Source organism: Rhinoderma darwinii, chromosome 5 (genome assembly GCF_050947455.1).
Source record: "Rhinoderma darwinii isolate aRhiDar2 chromosome 5, aRhiDar2.hap1, whole genome shotgun sequence".
NCBI lineage: Eukaryota > Metazoa > Chordata > Amphibia > Anura > Rhinodermatidae > Rhinoderma > Rhinoderma darwinii.
In genome coordinates, this window is record NC_134691.1 from 101,380,762 (window position 1) to 101,408,018 (window position 27,257).

Consider the following 27,257-nt stretch of genomic DNA (forward strand, 5'->3'; position numbering starts at 1 on the left):
GAGGCTCTGCAAATGCGACATGGCACCCGAAAACCAATCCAGCAAAATCTGGACTCCAACAAACACATAGCGCTCCTTTCCTTCTGAGCCCTCCCATGGGCCCAAACGGCAGTTTATCACCACAAATGGGGTATTGCCGCACTAAGGACAAATTGGGCAACAAAATGGGGTATTTTGTTCCCTGTGAAAATAAGAAATTTTGATCACAAATGACATTTTATTGGAAAAAATGACATTTTTTTCATTTCACAGCCCAATTCAAATACGTGCTGTGAAATAACTGTGCGGTCAAAATGATAACAACAACCATAAATTAATTCCTTGAGAGGTGCAGTTTCCAAAATGGGGTCACTATTGGGGGATTCTTACTGTTTTGGCACCTCAACACCTTTTCAAACCTGGCATGCTGCCTAAAATATATTCTAATAAAAAAGAGGCCTCAAAATGCAGTAGGTGCTTCTTTGCTTCTAGGGCTTGTGTTTTATTCCACGAGCGCAGTAGAGCCACATGTGGGACATTTCTAAAAACTGCAGCATCTGGACAATACATATTTAGTAGTGTTTCTCTGGTAAAACCTTCTGTGTTACAGAAAAAAAATTGAATAAAATTGAAATTCAGCAAGAAAAATGAAATTTGCAAATCTTACCTCCACTTTGCTTTAATTCCTGTGAAATGCCTGAAGGGTTAAAAAACTTTCTAAATGCTGTTTTGAATACTTTGAGAGGTCTAGTTTTTAAAATGTGGTGTTTTATCAGGGTTTCTAATACATAGGCCCCTCAAAGCCACTTCAGAACTCAAGAGGTACCTTAAAAAAAAGGCTTTTGAAATATTCTTAAAAATATGAGAAATTGCTGTTTATGTTCTAAGCCTTGTAACGTCCAAGAAAAATAAAAGAATGTTCAAAAAACGATGCCAATCTAAAGTAGACATATGGGAAATGTGAACTAGTAACTATTTTGGGTGGTATAACCATCTGTTTTACAAGTAGATGCATTTAAATTCAGAAAAATGCTATTTTTTCAAAATTTTCTCTACATTTTGCAATTTTTCACCAATAAACACTGAATATATCGACCAAATTTTACCACGAACATGAAGCCCAATGTGTCACGAGAAAACAATCTCAGAATCGCTTGGATAGGTTTAAGCATTCTGACGTTATTACCACATAAAGTGAAATATGTCAGATTTGAAAAAAGGGCTCTGAGCCTTAAGGCCAAAACTAGGCTGCGTCCTTAAGGGGTTAATAGACCAAGCGCATGTGAAACCCACACTTCCAATCTCATCCCCTTAATTGAAACAACTTTTATAAATTAGCTTTTATAGAGACAATGTTACCGCCGAAACCCCCTGTGTTCATGATAAATAAAATGTAGGATACAGTATATTCAGAAGTAAAGCTACTTACTACAGCATGTTATCTATGAACACAACTTAGACTACAGACTGTCATATAACAGGATCATATAGAGTAACGGTGAACAACATCCTAGTTTAAGCTCTGTAGATAAGTTTTTGCTACAGTGCTAATAAGAAAATTAAAAATATTCGTAACTCTTAGATTTTTTTCTATGTAACAATATTGTAACCATGTTTACAAAGGACAAACCCTGCGTATCCTGATTCTGCACTCTTAGTCACTTTTAGTTTACCACTTTTTGCTAACCTACCAAATAAATGTTAGCTCAGGAAGGGAATAGGGGATAGAGAGAAGGTAGTAGGACTCTAGAATTGTTTTATTTAAATTAGTTCAATATGAGTTTTTTCAACTGTAAATTTCTCTTTGATACTTATTTTAAAACTGAAATTGGCAAAGCACACCAGTCACAGATGCACAGCCTCTCCCAACACAGAACTTGTAACTTCTTCAGAGCCATCTCTTAGTATCTTCCCTCAAAAGTGAACTCAGGGTCGGACTGGCCCCCCAGAGTACCAGAGGATCCTCCATTGTGGTTCAGGCTCTTACATAATAATGATCCCCAAAGGTATAGCATAAGAAAACTGCATTTGCTGCTGGCTTTGTAGTGAATCATTTGCCACTAGTATCTATTCACAGAGCAACTTATTTAAAGACATGTCCCTCATGTGTGATGATAATGCCAAGTCTACGAGGCAATTCAAATTGGACAATCACATGTTCTGTGTAGATAAAGGATGGGCTCTCAAAGCCTTTCGCTCTGGCGGGCTCAAGGAAACCTAAGGCTGATGCTGGTTACATGGTAACTAAGAGTCCTTTTAGACCAGCTAATTTTGGCCATAACAACGAGCTCTTGTTGATCGGCGCTCGTTTGCTCCTTTCACAAGGAACTATGATCAGTAATGAATGGGGACGAGCGCTCGCCTCCATGCATTATCATCTTGTCAAGAACACATCTTGCTGCCAACAACGATAATATTTTCTTCTGCCTAAACTAAACGATCAGCCGATGAACAAGCGTTTGCTCATTCATCGGCTGATCGTTGCCTTGATTAAACAGGGCAATGATTGGGAACGAGCTTTCATATGAACGCTCGTTTGCCCGATCATTGGCTCGTGTAAAAGGGCCTTAAGTTTGTGAGGATGACCTTCTGTAGGCAGTTACTGCTCTATCTTCCGATTGACTTATATATGGCCATTTTTACAATTTGGGCTAAAGTCCACCTTATACTTATTGATATACATCATCTCATATATAGTTACAGTGGTTCATGCTTTTATATTTGGTGATAAGTACATCTGTAAATCCCAATTCCATTTACTATGCAGAACTTCAATACAATAACATTTTAACACTGAATAATGTATTTTAACTTCATGATGTAAAAATTAAATCAACCTTGTTATCAAAACATTTTGTCCAGCTTTTGACTTGCTTTACATTTTATCATGAAGGTATCAATGTAACTGCCAACACAACACATGTGGGGAAATATGCGACCGCTGCTGCCCAGGTTATAATCAGAAGCCATGGCGTCCTGCCAGTATTGATGCTGCCAATCTCTGTGAACGTAAGTGCTTCTAAAATGTTATCACTAGTAGTGTTGTTGTGAACATTAGTGATGCAGTATAGGGAATCGAAAACTTCGAGTATATATACGTTTTGTGACCAAAATATTAAAAGAAGTTACCGTATATATCTTTACTTATTTTCCCTTATCAAAGAATATACTGAGTACCTTGGGATTGTACTTTCAGTTGACAAGAAGAGATCAACCTCATTTTGTAGTCTCTATCTTTATTTCCATACATCTCCATTAAAGGGGTTCTCCAATTATTAGCTATTATATTCTTTGTACAGATGATAAAAAATGCACAATGTTTTCCATTTACATGCTGTTAAAAAAAAGATCCAGAGAAGAGTTATGTAATTTACTTACATAGTCTAATGCCCCTAGGTATTCAAAGTGTATAGCAATGTGCACGTCCACCAAATGGGCTGAGTGCTGGTAGACTTGATCAGTTACTCTCCCCTCAGCCAATTCTCTGCATAGTGATTCTCTGTTCACTGCAGGGCAGCCAATAGAAACAGCTTTCTTTCCTTCTTGTCAGGGAAGGGGCAGAGCCTCTGCAGTAGTATGGCAGTATAGCTAAAGAGACTCTTTCATGTCAGCTTATTAGGACTGTAAAGCTCTGCATCCTGATGGCAGATATGAACCCTGCACATGCCGTCTTTATTGCTTTATTCCATTACATTTTCATTGGTTTCTGCGGGAGTGCATGCTGTGGATGTCACACATTGTACACCTTCATTATTATGGATCCAATGTTAACTATCTGCACGCAAAGTAAGTAGGGGCTATATTATTAACTGCCAGAGGGGGAAGGAGAGTGATTCTGCTTAGAGCCCCCCGCCCCACCCGCAGCAGCAGCACAGTTTTCTACCAGCAGCAGCACTAAGGGGAAAACAGAGAAGAAAAAACAGATGAGAAATTTATTTTTATAAGCTAGAAACACTGCAAATAACTTTAAAACAGCTTTTTATAGCAATTCAACCTTTAAAATGACTTCTAATATCTTTTTATTTCCAAGATTGGGTATATTATGTGATGCATTACTTAAAGTGCATAGAAGTGGATCAGACAGTGAATGTTAGGAGGTGGTTGAATATTTCTTTGCTGATAATATCTATTTAACTCTATGATGGCAAAGTGTAAAATAGCGTAGATCCCTCCACACTAGTGAAAAGGTTTATCTATGGAAGTCTTCACTCACTTTTGGCCTCATAATCTGATTGCAAGCATCAGTCATGTAACACCCGCAAACTTTCAGCTTTACCTTCTGAATGATGATTTACACAGGTTAATCATTTCTAGTCAGCATGGGAGTAAAATAGTTTTTCTATTCAGCAATATATTGGAAAAATACAAGAAATGATGGACCGTCTGAAGACATTAGACTGCCAAGTCAACTCTAAGGGCACGGCCAGACGTGGCAGCGTATTTCCGCTGCAAATGTTGGTGCAGATTTGGGGTAATTACGCAACGAATCTGCACCAACATTTGCATATTTGACAGGTAATTCAGACGTTGCCGAAAAGACAGCGGACGTGCCACAGATTTCAGTTTTTGCATTGCAAAGGCTGAAATCCGCAGTGAAATTCCGCTTCTTCTCCGCAACAGTCAGTGCATGCTGCGGAGGGAAAATTCCGCACCTCAGCCTATGGTCCGCAGCGGAGTTTTCCGCAACGTCTGAACTACATTTCCTAAAAATGTATTGAAACAACTGTAAAAAACGGCCGCAGAAGAATTCCACTGCAGACTGTCCGCAGCGGAATTCCACAGCAATTCCGCCACGTCTGGCCGTGCCCTAAGGGTATGTTCACACAGCTTATTTTAAGGCTGATTTTGGAAGGTAAAAGGCTAGTTTTATGCTCCAAAATACACTTGAAATAAGCCTGCAAATAGTTTCCCATTGATTTCAATAGTAAAATACACTGTTCTGTTCACATGAGACTTATTTTTACGTCGCTGAATTAAAAAAAAACTCCTCTTGAGGCGTTTTTGGAGCTGATTTTCTATTGACATCACAAGAAACGCTTTATAAAAATGGCTCAAAAAAAGCATCAAATTAAAAAAAGCTTCATTTTCAGCTTCAAAAACGCCTAAGGCCCTGTTGACACAGAGTTTATTGACACATTTTTTTGACGTGGAAACCGCGTCGGAAAACGCGCCAAAAATGGCCGAAAATGCCCCCCATTGATTTCAATGGGAGGCGGAGGCGTTTTTTGCCCCCGAGAGGTAAAACCGGCTCGCGGAAAAAAGAAGCTACATGCCCTACATTCGGGCATTTACGTCTCTGACCTCCCATTGACATCAATGGGAGGCAGAGAAAGCGTTTTTCACTGCATTTTTGCCCACTGTGCTCAATGGCCGTGGGCGAAAAACGCGGCGAAAAACGCGGCAAACGGCATGCAGGCAGATCAAAATCTGCCTCCAAATTCCAGACGGAATTTGGAGGCAGAATTTTCTGCCTGCAAAAAACTCCATGTGAACATAGTGCTTTTGCACGACACGCGTTTTTTGATGCGATTTTTGGCCCGGTTATATGCAGCGTTTTTATTAGGCGTTTTTTAGCTATTTCTTCAACAGACAGAAGGAGTGACCGCGTTAAAAAACACGTTTATTTCCGTCTCCCATTGATTTTGCTTGCGGGGAAAAAACGCCTCCACCTCCCATTGAAATCAATAGGAGGCAAGTAAGGCAATTTTTTTCTGCAGCGGTTTTTATCGCGTTTCCGCGGCAAAAAGAAACTCAGTGTGAACAGGGCCTTGACATAAGAGGCTGTTTTCAAGGGAAAACTGCCTTATAATTTACAGCCACTTCTTTTTGTACATGTGAACATAGCCTTACACAAACAAGGAGGTAGACTCACTGTACTGCTCTTGGATTTGGCTTCAGGCTTGTCTGTGTTGTCTAAAGGGTTATCCGTATTTCATCCTCAAAGGAATAGACTTTTCCTGAGGGAGTCCCTAGGTTGCAAATCCTAAAATACTCTCCAAAAGTAACAGCTGACCAGAGCATAGGCTGGGATACCAGGAGTGCAGTAGAGTCATCTGGCAGAATTGCAATCAATCAAGGTGGAAGGTTAAGGCAGATGTCCTACATTCACCGGCAACTCAGAAATGTCACAGAAACAAAACCAACTTTAATTCTCAGGCACCAATTCGATAACCGTAGCAAGAATTTACAGGTAATGTTACTTGGTCAGAACAGCAGCATTTCATGCATGCTGGTTCCTATATTCACAAAGTCTGAATATATAGTGATAGTTAATCTTGCATTGCCAGGATAATCTGACTAATTGGGAAAATATATTCTGCATTTCGATGCTACAGCAATCCTATTCTGTATACGCCAGACTAAGTCCCCAAGCTATATCACCTCACTGTGCTGCATTACTATTATGAAAAGCATCCTCCAAATCCTCCTGAAAGCTAAAAAGGGTTGTCCACTACCAAACAACTGATGACCTATCCACCGGAGAGTTCATCACTCAGTATACGAGAGGTGGGGTCCGACACCCGAACCCCACATCGATCAGCTGCTTTGGCTCCCTTCGGGGACTGGATGTCAATGCACAGTATGCAATGTACGGAGCCGGAAACAGCAGTTGGCTCCGTACATTGCATATTGGCTGTGCTGCCGAACTGCAGCTCTGTTCCTATTCACTTAAATAGGAGCAGAGCTGCGGTACTGCAGCTCGGCCGCTATTCCGTGACTGGAGCCAACTGCTTCCAGCATGGACGTCCGGAGGCAGCCATAGCGGCAGGTCGGTGCGGGCTCCGGGTGTCGGACCCTTACCGATCGTATACTGATGACCTATCCGGTGCATAGGTCATCAGTTGTCCGGTAGTGGACAACCCTTTAAAATATCATCTTCTTTTAACTGTCTAAGTTTAAATAATAGATTCAAGAAAAAATGCTGTGTAACTTGATGAGTTAAACAAAGTATCAGTTCTTCTGGCATGACTTAACTAAGAACAGAAAAGCCTTTCTGGGCCTTAGTAGCTATGAACATGCTTGAGCACAGTTATCAAATGTTACATCTAAATTCCATTCCATATAGGTACACAAACCTTTTAAAACGTAGTCATGGTTACACAGTTTCTTCATTGGCACAGACAGTATCCTTAGTCTACCATCTATTAAAATATGCTCAGTATATGCACAATATTGTATATTCTTGTTGATGCTTGTCTGGTTGCATTTTATCATGACTCGAGGAGTAACGATAAGGGTATGTTCACACGAGGTCATTACGTCCGTAATTGACGGACGTATTTCAGCCGCAAGTCCCGGACCGAACACAGTGCAGGGAGCCGGGCTCCTAGCATCATAGTTATGTACGACACTAGGAGTCCCTGCCTCTCCGTGGAACTACTGTCCCGTACTGAAAACATGATTACAGTATGGTACAGTTGTCTGGCAGCGAGGCAGAGACTCCTAGCGTCGTACATAACTATGATGCTAGGAGCCCGGCTCCCTGCAGTGTGTTCGGTCCGGGACATGCGGCCGAAATACGTCCGTCAATTACGGACGTAATGACCTTGTGTGAACATACCCTTAATATTGCTGTTTATATTTATGACACAAATCTATGGACACCTTTGTACTATTATTTTTTGTTGTTCATTTGCTTCCTAATTGCAAAATAAAGCAACTTTCTAAAAAGTCTTCATTAAAAGGTAACTAAACTTTTAAAAAACTTTAGACATGTCATTGTGATATGTGCGAAGTTTTGATTGGTGGGTGTCCGAGCACTGAAACACCAATCGCTAAAATGAAGCGGCAGAAGAGCTCGGGTTAGCGCTGTATCGCTTCATTTCTGATCGCCTTTCCTTGGAAAGCCAAGCGAGCGTTGTATGGGTTCATAGACTTTCTATTAATCCAGTACAACGTGCCAAGAAAAGCCGTTCAGAAACTAAGCGGCACAGCGCTCACCCGAGCATTTCTGCCGCTTTGTTTTCAGCGATGGATGGGGCTCACAGTGCTTGGACCACCACCGATCAAAGCTTCTGACATTTCACTATGACGTCAAAAGTTTTTTAAAGGTTTAGTTACCCTTTAAAATAGATGTTCGTAGCCTATAGCCTTTAAAAGGGTTGTTTTATAAAGACAGTACTGTTCATATGCTTTATTTGAGCCCGTTCTTATTGATATTTTAAATGACACTTTTTCGGATCATAAAGGAATATCTTGTTACTTCCCCATAGCTTGCAACTGTCATGGACATGCAACTGATTGCTATTATGATAGCGATGTAGACAATCGACAAGCAAGTCTTGACATACATGGACAATATAGTGGTGGAGGAGTCTGCATCAGCTGCCAGGTACTTGTTTATGCACTTTTTTTTTCCAGATCATATATATATATATATATATATATTGTGATCAGTGATTAATAATCCCTATTCTTCCAGCATGATTTAGCACTCTGTGATGGTTAGTTCATTATAGAAAAAATAACTTTGCATGTAATGTATTTATCTTTAAATATCTCTGAGGGCTCATTCAGACGAGCGTAATAGTCGTCCGTGTGCTGTGCGTTGAAATAATTCACAGCACACGGACCCATTCATTTCAATGGGGCTATTCAGAAATGCATGAGTTTTCACGCAGCAAATGTCCGTTGCGTGAAACTCACTGCATGCCCTATATTGGTGCGTTTTTCGCACCTAGACGCCCATTGAAGTGTATGGGTGCATGAAATACACGGACAACACACGGACGACATCTATGTGCTGTCCGTGTTTCACATATCAGTTACATAGAAAAGCATAGAAAAAAAAAAAGTGCTTGCACAGACATGAAAAACGCATGCCACACGCAAAGCACACTGATGCCAATACGTAACGGATATGAAATGTAGGAATAACGCTGCATTTTTTACGCACACAAATCGGACCCGCTCGTCTGAATGTAGCCTTAAACTCATAGATTAAGTAGGATCACATTATCTTTTGCTTTATTGTTAATTTTATTGTGTTTTAATTATTATTTTGACTGCTGTAGCACAGAAGAATGTTACAAATAATTATAAAAAATAATATTAATAGGAAATAAAGAGCAACAAGTATAAAAAGGGCTCCTAAAAACCATTTGGTAATTAACTTTGGTCTACTGCAGAAAAGTACAATATTCCTGCTGATACTTAAGGAGGCTCTGTCACCAGATTTTCAAACCCCTATCTCCTATTGCAGCAGATCGGCGCTGCAATGTAGATAAGAGTAACGTTTTGTTTTTTTTCAAAAACGAGCATTTTTGGCCAAGTTATGACCATTTTAATATTTATGCAAATGAGCCTTTCTTATGTACAGCTGGGCGTGTTTAATGTTATGTACAAGTGGGCGTGTATTGTGTGTGTGTACATCTGGGTGTTTTTACTTCTTTTACTAGCTGGGCGTTGTGAATAGAAGTGTATGATGCTGACGAATCAGCATCATCCACTTCTCTTCGTTACCACCCAGCTTCTGGCAGTGCACAGACACACAGCGTTTCCTCGCTCATCCGACGTGATGAAGTTCCTGTGGGAGGAAGTGAGTGACGTCACAGCGTGATCTCTCGAGAACACGCTGTGTGTCTGTGCACTGCCAGAAGCTGGGTGGTAACGAAGAGAAGTGGATGATGCTGATTGTCAGCATCATACACTTCCATTCACAACGCCCAGCTAGTAAAACAAGTAAAAACGCCCAGATGTTACACACACAATACACGCCCACTTGGACATAACTTTAAACACGCCCAGTTGTACTTAAGAAAGGCTCATTTGCATAAATATAAAAATGGTCATAACTTGGCCAAAAATGCTCGTTTTTGAAAAAAACAACAACTTTACTCTTATCTACATTGCAGCGCCGATCTGCTGCAATAGGAGATAGGGGTTTGAAAATCTGGTGACAGAGCCTCTTTAAATGGGGGTGCATGTTACATTAGTTAGTTCAGATTGTTTGCTTCATATTGGTCCTTTGGAATTTGTCTTACGGCGGGTTCACACATGGCGGAATTGCACTTAAATTCCGCTGCGGACACTCCGCAGCGTTAATCCGCAGCGGAGCCGTTTCTACATTGACTTTCACTTTAATTTAGCAGTGTTCGTTTACACGATGCGTACAATTCCGCTGCGGAGCATAGGCTGCGGAGCGGAATTTGGTGTCCGCAGCATGCTCTGTCTGTTGCGGAGCAGTGGCGGACTCATGGCGGAATTTCTCCATTGACTTCAATGGAGATTCAAAGTTCCGCAATGAAGTCCGCAGCTGTCATGCACATGTCATGTGTGCTGCGGATGCGTCTTGCTTTTTTTACTTGACATTTCTTCATTCTGGCTGGACCTATGTATTTCTAGGTCTACAGCCAGACTGAGGAAGTCAATGGGGCTCCCGTAATGACGGGAGCGTTGCTAGGAGACGTCAGTAAATAGTCACTGTCCAGGGTGCTGAAAGAGTTACGCGATCGGCAGTAACTGTTTCTGCACCCGGGACAGTGACTACCGATCCCAATATACATGTATCTGTAAAAAAAAATGAAGTTCGTACTTACCGAGAACTCCCTGTTTCTGTCTCCAGTCCGGCCTCCCAGGATGACGTTTCAGTGTAAGTGACGGCTGCAGCCAATCACAGGCCAAGCACAGGCTGCAGCGGTCACATGGACTGGCGCGTCATCCAGGGAGGTCGGGCTGGATGCCGAAGGAGGGACGCGTCATAAAGACAACGGGCGGTAAGTATGAATTTCTTTTACTTTCACTAGGGAAAGTGCTGTCCCTTCTCTCTATCCTGCACTGATAGGGAGAAGGGAAGCACTTTTCCCGCAGTCCGCAGCAGCTAGTCCGCATCAATTTTCTGCACATTTTGTGCAGATCCGCAGCCGTAATCCGCAACCCGGATTAGGTGCGGCATTGATGCGGACAGTTGCGGAGGAATTCCGCCATGTGTGGTCATGCCCTTATAATATTTTTCTTAGAGGGGTTATCTTACTATGACACCTCCTTTTAAAAATTATGCTGGCATAGCAATCAGCTGATTACAGCTGGTCCAGCTACTTACACCCCAGGGATCAGCTGTGATCGCCAGGGAAAGCCTCCTTTAAACATGCAATGTAGCATTAAATGAATGCAATGTAGCCATTTAAATGAATGGCTGTCCGTGTAATGCATAGACGCACTGTCTCTGCCATTCTGGCACATAGATAAAGGTCTCGAGTGGGGGAACCCGCTTATATAACATCCAAATGCCCTAATAGGACATATGGAAAGGGATTGTCGTCCTGAAACATCCCCTTTAATGTTATACAAAATTTTTTTTTACTAAAAAGAGACAGGGGATGGGTCAGATTTGGCAAAATATACATTGCCAATGCATTTTTATATTGTTATTTTTTTTTTGAACAAGCTTGGAAATGGCATTTGGGGGGAATATCAGTGATCTAAGCAAATTGAGAGGAATGGCAGTGTTGTATCAAATATCAAGGCACAGAAATCTCTGACCGGTGCAAAAGCTCATGTATCCATACTCATTCGAAGATATGCACATGTATATATACATATCAGGAGATCCGCCCTCTAAAGTTAGAGTGCCGTTATCCCACATTTAAAGGCAAATGGCATTTCCCATCTCTTACCCTTTAATTACTGCATAACTAGATTTGTCACTCAATAATGGATGTTCTGTAATAATCTTTATAGGAAATACACTTGCATATATTTTCCAGGCTTCTGTGTGCCTGTCCGCGTGGGTGGCAAGATTGTGAGGTTATTTGTTTCATCAAAGCTAGAATGACCTATGCAGCTCTTCTATGTTTAATAATTAAATTGTCTTGCCTGACTGTTACCTACCAAGCCAAATATTTCTGGGAAGAGATATGGAACCAACATGCCTGCCAAAATGAGTATAATATAGATGGATTATTAATACCTACACTGTAGAGTTCCTTAGTTGGATTGAAGTCAATAGGTGCTGATATCTATTGACCACCAAATAAGATAACATGTGAAATATAGACATTTTGCTGATGCGATGGAGATCGCTTGCCCGTGAATTTATATATATATATATATATATATACATATATATATATATATATATATATGTATATATATTACAATAAGGCAGAGTGTGTCATGTCATTTCTTGTCCAGTGAGTGAGTCGTTGAGAAAGTTCGTCTCTCTGAAGTAGTTACTTAGGCAATGTGACTATATCAAGGCTATATTTACTGTACCATTTGTGATGATGGATCGGATTTCTACAAAGAAATGGCAAGATGTAGCTTGTTTTCACTTAGGAAACATTCAAGAAATGCTCCAGGTACAGTATGTATAATATTATATATAATACAGATTTACTAGTGTTGTTAGATGGCAGAATCAAAATCATTGTACAGCCAACGTTTGTTAAGCCACAGAAACTGTTGGATTTAGAGGGCCCCTGCTCTCTCTGCATACAAAGTGAAGAACAAGCTCATATCTGTGCAGAAAACAATAGACTTGTGTGGTCTCCAGAAATGAAGGCTTTGTCCTAACAAGTGCATTTGGTCATTCTCAAGTGTTGCAATTTGTCTGTCCAGGTATCTAAATATTGAGTTCCTCCAGGAAACTCCATATTTGAATCTTTGCCCCATTGTCCACATTTTTACAGCAGAAGTATAAGAACAAGGCAGGTTCTCTCTTTCTCTTGTGGCTCAGATGACTTTATTTAAAAAAAAAAAAGTATTCTCCTCCCAAATATACCATACATACTGTTGCAATCCTGTGTGTACATCAATAAAATACTGTTTTCAAAAAACTCAAATAGTCTAACATCCACATTTACATAGTACACAATAATAATATTATTATTGGCCATTTGTCAAGATGGCGATGATGTGTTACCTGAACTACGATAGAGCCCTTTACTACAGACTTCATCCCATATACCAATCATCCCATATAAAACCAGCTGCTTCTTACTTGGAAAGTAGAAAGTTTGTAGGATATGTACACCCCACTCTTGAGCAATAAAGATATTGGGGATCCTTTGTCCTTTCCAGGAATGACACAATGTGCCCTCCCCCTACTTAACTAGAAAAATGTTGTCAATTGTTGCAAATTCACAGGACTTCAGGCTTTTTGTTATTATTTTCCACGACCTCATCACATTTGCTACATTAAAGAAAAACTCCTTTATTAAAAGTTTAATAGCAACTACTAGCCCCACATTTTAACTTTTTCGTAGTTTAGTAAATGCTTCAAAGATTGGCACTTTTGTCTTGTATGTCTGGAATCCGCTCCATATTCCAAGTTCAATTTTCCCATACCCGGTTTGACAAATTGTTGGGTGACACTAGTCGGCACACCTAAAGGGACCTAAGAGTTGTCACTGTCCCTCCTTGCATTGCTGCATAGTATGATGAGTGAATGAGATGGAAAACTTGAGTGTAAACTTTAAAAATAGTTTCTTCATTCAGAACATTATCTAAGAAACTGTTTACTTTAATAGTATCATTTATTGAAACGATCCCTTCTACAGACATAGACCTGTGACAAAAGATTGTTTTTCAAGAAGTAAATTCATGCCACTGTTTGGGCCTGTTCACGCGGCGAAACGACGTGCAGGAAGGACAAAATCTGCCACAAAATCCCAAACAGAATTTTGAGGCAGAATTTTCCTCCTGCGGAAAACTCAATGTGAACACAGCCTTAGTTTTGTTTTGCAAATGTTTTATTTTGATCATTTCCATAAACAGTTTTTATAGATTACTTGAATACTAGACATTATCATTATATAATGATCTTATAATAATAATAATCTTTATTTATATAGCGCCAACATATTACGCAGCACTTTACAATTTAGAGGGAACATGAAACAAACCATATCAGACATTACATAGTGACAAAGTTAATTTACAATTCAAACCTGAGGAGTAAGGACCCTGATCACAAGAGCTTACAATCTATGAGGACATAAGGGAGACACAAAGTGTAACAGTGTTTGTTCTGTACAATGGTCCAGACATTTTTATACACATGCGGTGGTAACATAAAGCTGCATGAGCCGGTCACCAGCCAGTATCCGTGTATGACGGACATGAAGAGACGGAGTGTGAGGGAATCTTATTCTGATGACTAATCTAAAAGGAGGGCCATGGAAAGGAGTCAGATTGGGGAATGTTATCTTGTTTTTCTAACACCTATAACATAGCCTTTTCACAGAACAAGAAGTGACAGAACAAGATGAGCTATATTGTGTAGCTTGGGGTCCTGGGAGAGCATTTTAAATATGATGGAATATATGGAGTGATATCACCTGATACCCTCCAGTTGCTCCCCTCTGCCGTAGGTTCGCTGTTTTAGGGTCTTCTCTGTGCTGTTCTAAAATGGCTGCAGCGCTTCCTAGGCCCTGTTCGCATGGAGTTTTTTGGCGCGTTTTTTGACGCGGAAACCGAAAAAAGGCCGAAAACCGCTTCCCCTTGATTTGAATGGGAGGAGGAGGGGAAAAAAAGCGACATGACCTATTTTGAGGCATTTTCCGCTTTAAAAACCCCATTGAAAGCAATGGAAGATGGAAAAAAAACAGCCACTTTTTTGGGGAAAAATGCACGTGTTGAAGAAAGGGGTAAAGAACACTTTAAAAAACCGTGGTAAAAAAATGTGCCAAAAAACACGTGTGGTGCATAGAAAATGGAGCTGATTTTTCCAGACTGAATTTTCTGCCTGCACAAAGCTCAGTGTGAACTAGGCCTTAGACTATGAGTCTGAGACACTCCCACTGTTCTGGGATTGGCCAAAGCTAGTCACGTGAGCAGTTCTGTCTAATCCGTGAACAGAGGGAGTGTGTTAGATTCAGTCTGAGAAGCTCTATGGCCATTTTGGGACAACACATAGGGGACCCTTAAATGGCAGATTCACGGCACTGGGGGGCAATTGGAGGGCGCCAGGTAATATTACTCCATATACCCATCACATTTATTGTTTTTTCCTGAGACCAGACTTTAATGTGGCCAACTGATTTTATGTAAAAAATAAAACTTTTCTAGGGAATGCAGAGTTTACTTACTTGGTTCTCTACGTTGAGCTGCTTGTGATACTGATCAAACAATTCCCAGGTCCCCTCTGTTGTAATCCAAGATGGCTGCAGTGCTTCTCAGACTACCTGATACACACTGTCCTTCGGTGGTCTGAGACCCTCTTCTCTGCTATTCGATTTGGCTAGCACTTCTCACGCAGCCTGCAGAGGGTAAAACTGCTAAAAACAAATGCTATATACAAGTCATATAATGGGCAGACATTGTATTATTCCTCATGTTTATACATCACAGCTTTTTCTGTAAAGTAGCCTGAAAGGTTAGGTACGTTTTTAAACTAATAAATCAAAGGAAATTGTTTCACAGAAATGTCTTTGAATATTCCAGTCATTACATTTGATATTATGTAAGTCTGTGATAATACTGTTCAATAAGTGATGCAAATATGTGTGTCTTTTTTGTGTGTTTTTTTCACACTTGCAGCATAACACAGCAGGTGTAAATTGTGAGAAGTGTGCTATAGGATATTTTCGGCCCTATGGAGTCCTGAAAGAAGCTCCACAAGGTTGCATACGTAAGTCTTTAATTTCTAACAGTTTCTTGTTGGTTGCCTTTAGGGCCATTTCACACAGAGTTTTTTGGCACAGAAAACGTCAGAAAACGCGCCAAAAAACGGCCGAAAATGCCTTCCATTGATTTCAATGGAAGACGGAGGCGTTTTTTTCCCGCGGGCGGAAAAACCGGCTCGCAGGAAAAAGAAGGGACATGCCCTATCTTCGTTCTGCATGAACTATATATAAAGTGTTAAGACATTTTATACTGTTATAGTTTCTTCATTACTTTTATAGTCTTCTTTTCTTCTTGAGAAACTGACTATACAGTTGATGGGAACCAATATTATAACGCTTCTTCTCTTCCTGGTTAAGGACTTTTGACTTCCACACTTATTATTACATGATAATATTATTTGGCTTCCTCCTCCATGTAGATATCTTGTGTCTTTTTAAACTTAGCTTTGCTATGGAACTCCTATGATGTTTATTTAGTTACATAAAAGTAAAGATTACTCCATCATTAATAATGGTTAATTAAGAATATTAATGTTCCCAAGCTTGCAGCTGTAACCCAGAACATTCAGATGGATGTGAGGAAGGGTCAGGAAGGTGCTACTGCAAGTCCAAATTCAGCGGAAACAGCTGTGAAAGGTGTGCAGAAGGCTACTACGGGTACCCAGTTTGTCTGAGTAAGTAATGAAGAACTGGCCTCCTGTGCTTTTATTTTTGTGTAACAGTTTACTTCATTTCTTCTCCTTGCTGTTATTGTCCACCTACCATGTGACTGCTTCACAAAAATACTTTTTTAACCGCTGATGAACGTTCGGTGGTTTTATATAGGCATTTAGTTGCATATGTCAGGGGCATACATTTGGCAGGACACTTCAAACATGTACGCGTAGCCTATGCTTGGAAAGTCATTAAAGTGGTGCCCTAATGGCAAGGAACGCTAGAAGTGTGGGTGCTGTACTATATCTAAGTACGAAAGGTGTGAGGACATGAACATCTTACGAGGTTAAAATAAAAAGAAAAAGAGGAGACGTTTGGCCATGATCTGTAGTAAATGTTATCAAAGTGCATTTCCATGTTTATTCAAAGAACAGAGAGAAGTTGTTATAAAATGAACAGAAAACGCTTCAACCTCTTTCCGTGTGTAATAAATAAAAAGGGGATTTGATTATTTTCAAGAAGAATAAAGAGAAAAGTGGGGAAAAGGCAGAGAAAGACACAGCATGCTCCTAAAAGCTACCAAGAATACTAGCCTGGTATTTAAGTGCTGGTGTTCTTCCCTATACCCCTGGGCAGTGGGCAACCTATTAATTGTAATAGCACTTACCAGTCCCATTATTATAGGCTGAGATGTGAGAGACCACAGAACTTTAGTAGAAAAAATAAAACATACAACTAATTTGTAATTCAATTAAAACCACCAAAACACCTTATTTATCACTTTAGAAAACAATTGGAAAATGCTAGAAAATCGCAAAAAAGGACTGTAACCCCCTGAACACATATTCCTACATTACATTCACTAGATGATGTTCAAAGTCCAAAGCTACCTCAAGAAAATAGAAGATATGAAGATACATTTCTCAGATTTAATTTGACTATGAGGAAAACTGGGTTAACATTGAGAAAACAGCATAAAGGAATGTGTAGTGAATGTGAGAAGCAGTCACATATAGCTGTGGAATAAGTACGTGTTCTTTGCAGGTTCTTGGCTTTTACGTTGATACCCTTAAAGGGGTTGTCCAATCAAGAAAACCTCTTTTCTTAATGTAGCAAGTCTGGGAGCTGGAAGGAAAATGTGGTATTACATGTCACACATTTAAACCTCTGTGTGCTCAGGCTATAGACACCGTATTATGGGATCCGTACAACATGGATCCATAATATTGCAGTGTGCATGAACCCTAATTGTACCGGTGTTTGGAGCACTTTATTTGATAAAATCTCCTTTCAGTTAAAACAGAGGGATTCAACTATAGTGAGGAGGCTGCTACAATAATAAAACAGCCATCAATGAAATACTAAACGTTCTGTGTCTGTACAAAAGGCAAACACTCAGGCTTCGTGCACACGACCGTGCCCGTAATTATGACCCGTAATTACGAGCATGGCCAGCCGCGGACAGCCGGCCGTTTTTACGGGCCGTGCTCCCATTATAAATTATAGGAGCACGGTCCGTAAAATAAAAAAATAGGACATGTCCTATTTTTTCGGCGGGTTTCTATGTCACGGACAGTCTCCCGTAGACATACGGGAAGGTGTCCATCGGCCATAGAAATTACGGTCCAAAATTACAGGCGATTTTACGGTCATGTACATGGGGCCCAAGGCCGGCTCTGATGGCACCTATACTTCAATGGATATCAGGACGTGCTTTGGAGAGTAAATAATAAATAACACAAGAAAAAAGTACACAGATATTTCTGATTTCTGTGAAGTTGTATTTCTTTGGAGGAGGAAAACTACTCTTTCGATTCATATTACTAGATACCGTATGTCAAGTGCAGGGGCATTAATAGAATGTGACTTAGATAACAAACCGACCACATTTTATTAGTATTAAATGCAGAAATCCAGCTATTTTTTTTTTCTTGTAACTGTATATGGGCTAAAGTACGTGGATGCCTTTCCTAATAAATTAATTCCTATCTTTCAAACACACCTATGGCAAACCGGTACATAAAATCAAGCACAAATCAATGCAATCTCTATAAACAAACATTGGTAGCATTGGTCGTTCCGAAGAGCTCATTGTGGCACTGTCCTAGGATGCCAGCATTGCCACAAGTCAGTTTGTGAAATATCTGATCTGCTAGATCTGCCCAGTCACCTGTATGTGCTATTATTTTCAAGTGGAAGCGTCTTGGAGCAAAGGCAGTTCAGCCACGAAGCAGTAGACCCCGCAAACTCACAGAGCAAGGCCGCCAAGTGCTGAAGAGCATGGCGCTTAAACATCACCTATCCTCAGTGGCATTAGTCGCTACAGAGTTTGAAACTGGCTCTGGAAGTCACATCAGCACAACAACTGAAATGGGTTTCCATGGTTGAGCAGGTGCACTCAAACCTACATTCATGCGCAATGCCAAGCGCCATCTGGAGTGGTGTAAAGCATACTGATACCGGACTCTGACATTTGACAATCTGGCAGTCTGATGAATCTGAGTTTGGCGGATGCCATAAGAACGCTATATACTGGAATGAATAGTACCTACTATAAAATTTTGTGGAGGGATAATGGTTTTGGACTGTTTTTCAGGGTTTGGGCTAGGCTTCTTATTTCTAGTAAAGGATAATGTTAATACTACAGCATACAAAGACATTTTAGACAGTTGTATGCTTGCAACTTTGCTGTAAAAGTTTTGGGAAAGCCCTTTCCTGTTCCAGCATGACTGTGTCCAAGTGCACAAAGCAAGGTCCATAAAGACGTGTTTAGCGAGTCTGGTGTGGAGGAACTCGTGTGGCCTGCAGAGAGCCCTGACCAACCACCTTTGGGATGAATTGGATCACCGATTTCGAGCCAGACCTTGTCCTTCAACATCAGTGTCTGACCTCACAAATGCCCTTTTGGCTGAACTGGCACAAATTCCTACAGACACTCTCCAACATCTTGTAGAAACTTTCCCAGAAGTGGAGGCTGTTATAAAGGGAGCCCCTCTCCATACTAACAGCTGTGGTTTTGCAATAGACTTTCCAGCAGGCTCATATAGGTGTGATGTTCAGGTGTCCACATACTTTTAGCCATGTAGTGTACATCCATACTGTTCCTCTCTCTAATTGTTTTACTTGCCCTGACCTTAGAGTCCTTCCTCCAACCATACCAGCAGACAAGGCAGGTGACCAGAAAGGGACTCCAGAGACTTAGCTGGCCACTAGCATGGCTGATGCTCCAGCTAACAGGAAAGGGGTACAAATGCTGTCAGTAGTGCCCCTTCCATTGTCTGTTACTCATGTTTAGTATAAATTACAACTTTGTGAACAACGGGAAAAAAGTGGGAAAAATTACAATTGGTCCCTTGTCTCCAGCACCAAAGCAGCTGAATGTTCTCCTGAGGTTATATTTCTGAAATAAATCTCATTATCTCTTCAGCATTTTGTACAATGGCACAAAAAAAAAAAAAATATAATAAACACTAAACCTAAACAAAATATTGTAACACTAATGTAAAGTAAAGCAGCTTATAAAAATAATGAAGCTCTATGGATGATCAATAAAAGGGACATTTTGCTGGATTCTGACTGTGGCGGACGCTTAGCTCGGAGCTCCGTCCTCAGACCTCGAAGCAACGGAGATTAAGCGACCGAAAGCTGACTTACCTGGCATTTCCCGGATCCCCGGAGTGCAGGCGAGATGATGACCAGGAAGAGGGGCAACAAATACGGCCCGAAGCGCCTGACAGACTTCTTCTCTACCCGCAGCATGAGGCGGGACGGCATCCAAGATGGCGCCGGCTCTAACTCCCCAGGAGATTCCGGCGCTGGTGGCAGGGACTCGGGACCAGCTTCCCCTGCGGTCTCTCTGGGTGAGTCTTCACACACTCCGGTGTGCCCCAGACAGGGATCTAAGGAGAGAGAGGGAGACACTCTATCCGCATCTAGCCTCTTGCAAACACCCCAAGCTGACAGGGCAGAGGAACGGAGGCTGGAGAGGGAGGAAGAAGGGGCTATAGACAAAAGCATGTGGAGGAATCCTCCAGCTCACCTGACACACACCTGTGTGTCGTTGAAAGCGCCCGGTTCCTCGTGTCGGCACACGGATTGCAAGTAGAAAAAAGGGAGAGAGGGTAGGATCCAGCGCTGTATAGACAACCCTGATAGACAGAGCCCACGGTTCTCGGAGGAAGATGCTGCACAGGAGGGAGACCCCATATCTAATCTGCCCACCACAGACCAGGTGGCGTCAGAAAAGTTTATTAAAGGCATTGTAATGGCGCTCAGAGGATCTTTGCAACAGGATATGGCCAAAATCACTGCCAAGCTTAATACTTCCATAGAAGATCTGGGTGCTAGAGTGGATCATGTGGAGAACAAGATGGGAGATTTCATACAGGCCCATAACGATCTGGTTGATGCGCATTATGTTTTAGAGGAGGAGATGGAGGTTATGAAAAGCAAAATGGCGGATATGGAGGATCGGAACAGGCGGAACAATGTTAAGTTTCGGGGCATTCCTGAATCGGTGGCACAAGCGGATCTTCAGGGTTATCTCCAGAAGCTGATCAAAACCCTCTTGCCTGACACCCACCCTCCGGATTGGATTATAGATCGCGCTCACCGTTTGCCTAAACCCAAGGCTCTGCCGGCTGACATCCCACGTGACGTGATCTCCCGCATTCATTTTTTTCATGTGAAAGAGGCCCTGATGTTTGCTGCGCGAAAAAGGCAGCCTTTACCAGATCCATATGGTGGCGTCCATCTCTATGCGGATCTATCGCAGGCTACATTACAAGCAAGGAGGGCCTTCTCTCCGGTAACCCTGTTGCTACGGAATCATAAAATACCCTATAAGTGGGGCTTCCCTACTAAGCTGTTGATACGGAAAGATGATCGTACTCATGTCCTGTTCAAGCCTGCTGACGGGGATAAATTGATGTCGGACTGGGGTTTCCAGCTCTCTGGCCCACAGCGGAAATCATCTTCTAGGGGACCGGCGAGGATCCCCCCAGAGTGGTCGAGGAATACTGAAGCTCGCTGAAAGACTGGCTTTATTGGCTAAAAGTGAGGTTGAGTCTCATCTGGTCGAACTTTCACCCCCGAAACCTTTACGGGATCGCCAAGGTTGATGGGATCCTACTGGAACTGTTCCTGGTTCCAGGGAATGTTGTTTTTCCAATACGAATACAGATTTTTGTGTTTCTGTTTTTCCCGGTTGTCTTCCCGGTTGTCTCACCCAAACAGCTTTTTCAAGAATATCCTTTTCAGTATTGTCCAAGTACGCAATGTAGAATTGATACAGTGCCTTACCTATGTTATATTGCAGCTCTGTAATAGGGATTATGGCGGTTAAGATAATGTCCCTTAATGTTAAGGGTCTGAATAGTCCTTTTAAAAGGTTGTCGGCCTGGAAGGAGGCTCTGAAGTCTAGTGCGGATATTATGTGTCTGCAGGAAACACATTTTCAGCAATCGAAATGTCCGACCTTTGCAAATTCTAGATTTCCCCATGTCTTTATGTCTAATGCTGAACGGAAAAAGGCTGGGGTCCTGATAGCCATCAGGGATACGTTGGATTTTAAATTAGTGGACTCCCGAGTGGATGTTGGGGGGAGATTTCTTGCTCTGATATGCTCCATTAATGATACCCTAATCACACCTAGTCAATATATATGCCCCTAATGCTTCTCAGATCAGATTTCTAAACAAAACCATACGGAAAGTCCGTAAAATCCAACAGGGGCAGCTTATCTTATGCGGAGATTTCAATATCATTCCAGACAGAATTTTAGATTCCACCAGTAGGAGCAAGAGGTCTCTCCCTACTTTGTCGAAGTGGGCTCAGCTACAGGAAGTATATGACGTATTTAGATGTCATAATGCTTCGACTAGAGAATTCACCTTTTACTCGCCTTGTCACCACACCTTCTCTAGGATAGACCTATTTCTGGTAGATAAGTGGCTGCTGAATTCAGTGATAAAAGCTGACGTGGGAGAGATTACTTGGTCGGACCATGCCCCGGTCTCCATGCAGGTGGCGTTGACACCCTGGACTCGCCCTCACAGGTCATGGAGGAACAATACCTTTTTGATGGCCTTGACCCAATATAGAGGACGTATTTCCTCTCAGATACAGGATTACTTTGACCTAAACGATTCCCCGGACATAGACCCATTTGTGTTGTGGAATGCCCATAAGGCGGTGATGCGCGGTCTCTTGATCCAACAGAGTTCCCATTATAAAAAACAAAAACAGAGAAACACAGATCGCATACTAGCACAGATTAAGACCCTAGAGATGCAACAGCAATCCTCCCCGTCTCTCACGGTTCATGACGCTCTGGCTAAACTAAGACAGGAATTGAGAGAAATACTGGTAGCAGACTTTGACAAAAGTTTGACCTCCCTTCGCATGACCTACTACACCTCACATAATAAGGCGAGTAAATATATGGCGAATAGAGTTAAACAAAAACGGCAGAAGTCTAAGATACCGTTTTTGATAGCGGAAGGAACTGAGCCAAAGATCTCGAATCCTCAAGGTATTGCAGACAGGTTTAGCCAGTTCTACTCCAAATTGTATAATTTACAAGACGACCCCATGATAGTACCGCCTACGGCAGAGGCAATAGATACATTCCTAGATCAGATTCAGCTGCCTAAAATAACTGCTCTTCAACTTGACCAACTAAACACTCCTATCCTACCGGACAAGGTGTCCAAAGTTATAAGACTAGCTAAACCAGGTAAGGCCCCGGGACCGGATGGGTTCTCATCTGAATATTACAAATTTAATGAATCTATTTTGGCCCCTTATTTAGCTCGTATTTTTAACGCGGCCATAGCTAGGGGAAGCCTCCCGACCGAGATGTTGCAGGCTACCATTGTAACGATTCCAAAACAAGGGAAGCCTCCGACTCTCTCGGCTAATTTCCGACCCATCTCATTGCTAAATTGTGATACGAAGCTTTATGCAAAATTATTGGCCCAACGTCTCTTGACGATACTTCCCACAGTAATTCATAATGATCAAGTGGGTTTCACTAAAGGGAGACAGGCGCCAGATGGCACAAGGCGCATTATAAATTTAATTTCTAGGGTGGAGGCTGGTCGGACGCCCTCTGTTCTCCTTACTCTGGATGCGGAGAAGGCGTTCGATAGGATCCATTGGGGATTTGCCTTTGAGACTATGAAGCGATTTGGGTTTTCTGGATCCATACTGGGGGCGATTGGGGCTCTGTACTCCACACCTTCCGCCCGGGTGTTGGCTAACGGGATGCTGTCTGAGCCATTTAATATTACTAATGGAACGAGACAGGGCTGCCCATTGTCTCCCGTGCTTTTTACCATGGTAATGGAGCCAATGGCAGAATTGATACGGATGGATATGGGAGTACGGGGGATATCTGTAGGACATCGACAGCATAAAATTGGATTGCTTGCAGACGATGTCATACTGACCCTCACAGACCAGCTGTCCTCTCTCCGCAGAGTTGCAGAGATTTTATCACAATTTGGCAAAGTATCCTATTATAAAGTGAATGCTTCTAAGTTATTGGGAGTAGCCATACCACTGACACTGCGACAAGCTATTCAGAGGGAGTTTCCGTTTGGTTGGGAGGAGATGTCGATTCCATATTTAGGCATAAAATTGTGCTCTCCAACCTCTAAACTAGCCCATATTAATATTCTCCCTCTCCTCGATAAATTGCAAGACGAATTGAAACGCCTGTCGGACACAGAACCGTCCTGGATGGGCCGAGTAATTCTGTATAAAATGCTTATCCTCCCCAAGATACTCTATGTTTTTAGGACAGTAGTGGCGCCTCTGCCGGCCTTCATCCTTCGGAAGTTACAGGATCAGCTGATGCGGTTTATATGGAAAGATAAGAAACCTCGGATAGCCAGACACCGCCTTTACATACATAGGCAGAGAGGAGGGCTGGGGGTGCCGAGCTTAGAGGCTTATCATAAGGCTATAGTGATCCGACAATTGCGATATTGGTGCACTACATTCTCTGGCTCTAGTTGGCCTACGATTGAACGACACCTGATGGGGGATGCCCATCTTTCCTCGCTACTTTTAATCAATGCAAAATTTCCTAAGAAGGTACTTCCTAAATTCCCCACGGTACGAGTTTCGCTACAAGCATGGAGACATATTTTGACATTGATACCCTCCTCTACTTCGGTGTGCAAGCTTTTCTTACCACTAGATGCTCTTGAGCTTTTAATACCTGATCTGAATTTGCGTAATTGGGCTATGTTGGGAGTGGAGACACTGGAAGATCTCTATCGGGAGGACCGTTGTTAGGGATCTGCCAGGTACTACGTCTAGGTATACTCCTGGGATTAATCAATCCACACCTGAGGCCAGACCTGTTCGACTGACACCATCTCCCACCAACCAGGGTGGCAGGCTCAGGAGTGGGAGAGCCTATCGCGGCCTGGTCAGTCGGAGTTAGCTCCGCCCCCTGTCCTTTATTACCTGCTGTGTTCTCCTCCTCAGTGCTTGTAATTTTTCTGGATTCCTGGCCTCACTGCTGCTTGCTCCAGCCTGCTTCTGCCGTGCTTCTGCCTTGCTGCTGTTCTGCTTAACCCGCTTTGCTTTGCCTCCGGCTTGCTTCCTCCTCCGTGCTCACTTGGGTATACTTCACTTCATCCTGGTCCTGACAACTCATTCACCGCTCCGTTTCCTCGTGGCGTTCCGTGGGCTACTGCCCCTTCCCTTGCGTGTTCCCTGTTTGTTCTCCCGTGCACTTAGACAGCGTAGGGACCGCCGCCCAGTTGTACCCCGTCGCCTAGGGCGGGTCGTTGCAAGTAGGCAGGGACAGGGCGGTGGGTAGATTAGGGCTCACTTTCCCTTCACCTCCTTCCTGCCATTACAACCGGATTAAATCCTTCTCAGAATTAAGGGCGGAATATGCCATTTCTCACTCCATTTTTAAGGACTTACAGATTCGACATCTCCTCCCGTCATGGGCCCACGCCCAGGTCTGCATTCCCTCCAGGCTATACCATCTGCTATTCGAACCCTCCGCAATAGAGTCTAACTTAACGAAGTCCTTCTATGAAGTGCTTCTGGGGGATACGATGATGACTAAAAATTCACAAATGGAACAGTGGGAGAAGGACTTGGGATCCACTTACTCCATAGAGAAATGGTCCAGGGCTATTAAGTGGACGCTTAGATCTACCATGAACGCAAACCTCCTGGAAGTTTATCACAAACTTGTGTTGCGATGGTATTGTACGCCACTTCAAATATCCAAGATATTTCCCGGGGCTAGCCCTGGATCCTGGAGGGGGTGCGGAGGGGTAGGGACCCTACATCACATTTTGTGGGAATGCCCCACTATCGCCCCAGTGTGGGTCTCAGTTTTCAATCTGGGTTCTAGACTGTTGGGGGTTCAGCTGACACCAAGCGCAGATATAGCCCTTCTGTCCCTGAATATGGGCACAATTTCACCGGAAGATAGAGCCCTGGTCTGCCATATATGTCTCTCAGTTAAACTATTGGTGGCCAAAAATTGGAAGTCAGTCTCGGTCCCTTCCTTGAGAGAGATTATAGAAAATGTCTCATCCCATTGTGTATATGAAAGATTATTTGCACTCCGACAGAACAGAATGAGTAGGTTTAAGGCCCAGTGGCAAAGGTGGATTGACATGTTCCCAGGTTGAGGCATATTAAGGTAACTCGGTGCTTCCACACTATGACTATAATTGGTGCTGTTGTTAATTTTGATGTAACACAATAAGGGATATACGAATGTTCTACTGAAATTTTTCCTTGTTTCCCTGTTCCTCCCCTTCCCTTCTCACCCTCCCCTCCAAGATTGTATTTCATACTGCCTACCTCAGATGTACTGGATTGTATTATTTTGTTCTTTGATCATCTTCTTGATGGTACATTTTATATGCATTTGTACAACAGTGTTAGGCCTCATGCACACGACCGTATTTTTTTCCACCCGTAAATACTGGCGTAAATACGGGTCCGGTGTCACACGTATTTGACCCGTTTTGCACCAGTATTTACGAACCCGTGCCCGTAAATATGGGTCCGGTGTCACCCGTATTAGACCCGTATTTACGGGCACGTTTTTGGCGGCAAAATAGCACTGCACTAATCGGCAGCCCCTTCTCTCTATCAGTGCAGGATAGAGAGAAGGGACAGCCCTTTCTGTAATAAAAGTTAAAGAAATTCATACTTACCCGGCCGTTGTCTTGGTGACGCGTCCCTCTCTTCACATCCAGCCCGACATCCCTGGATGACGCGGCAGTCCATGTGACCGCTGCAGCCTGTGATTGACCTGTGATTGGCTGCAGCGGTCACATGGCCTGAAACGTCATCCAGGACGTCGGGCCGGATGTCGAGAGGGACGCGTCACCAAGGCAACGGGCGGGAGACCGGACTGGAGGAAGCAGGAAGTTCTCGGTAAGTATGAACGTCTTTTATTTTTATTTTTTACAGGTTTATACTGATCGGTAGTCACTGTCCAGGGTGCTGAAAGAGTTACTGCCGATCAGTTAACTCTTTCAGCTCCCTGGACAGTGACTATTTACTGACGTCGCTTAGCAACGCTGGCGTAATGACGGGTGCACACATGTAGCCACCCGTCATTACGAGAGCTCCATAGACTTCTATGGACTGTCCGTGCCGTTATTACGGCCTGAAATAGGACATGTTCTATCTTTTTCAACGGCACGGGCACCTTCCCGTGAGAAAACGGGAAGGCACCCGTCGCCAATAGAAGTCTATGAGCCCGTTATTACGGGTCGTAATTACGACCCGTAATAACGGGAGTTTTTACGGTCGTGTGCATGAGGCCTTATTCTGTGTTTAAAATCAATAAAAAACTAATGTTGAAAAAAATTAAATAAAATAAATAAAAGGGACATTTTGAGAAGGAAAAGGGATGATTAATAGGACGTATGTACGACATTAATAACCACTACTAGGCATGCTAATTTTACAGACAACCAATACTGTGTTGTGTATTATCTGTAGTATTATTTTTTGGCCAATTAAAAAAAATAATAATAATTGATTGTACTGTGAAATTGA

At 42.4% G+C, this 27,257-nt stretch overlaps 1 protein-coding gene across 1 annotated transcript in view; it reads left to right on the top strand.

Moving 5' to 3' along the window:
• Window positions 1–27,257, top strand: part of LAMA3 (laminin subunit alpha 3) — a 246,562-nt gene that overhangs the window by 47,158 nt on the left and 172,147 nt on the right. Inside the window, exons 7-10 of the mRNA XM_075826335.1 lie at window positions 2,873–2,988; window positions 8,193–8,311; window positions 15,460–15,550; window positions 16,088–16,219. Coding sequence (XP_075682450.1) covers window positions 2,873–2,988; window positions 8,193–8,311; window positions 15,460–15,550; window positions 16,088–16,219 — 458 coding nt within the window. The remainder of the gene's footprint in view (window positions 1–2,872; window positions 2,989–8,192; window positions 8,312–15,459; window positions 15,551–16,087; window positions 16,220–27,257) is intronic.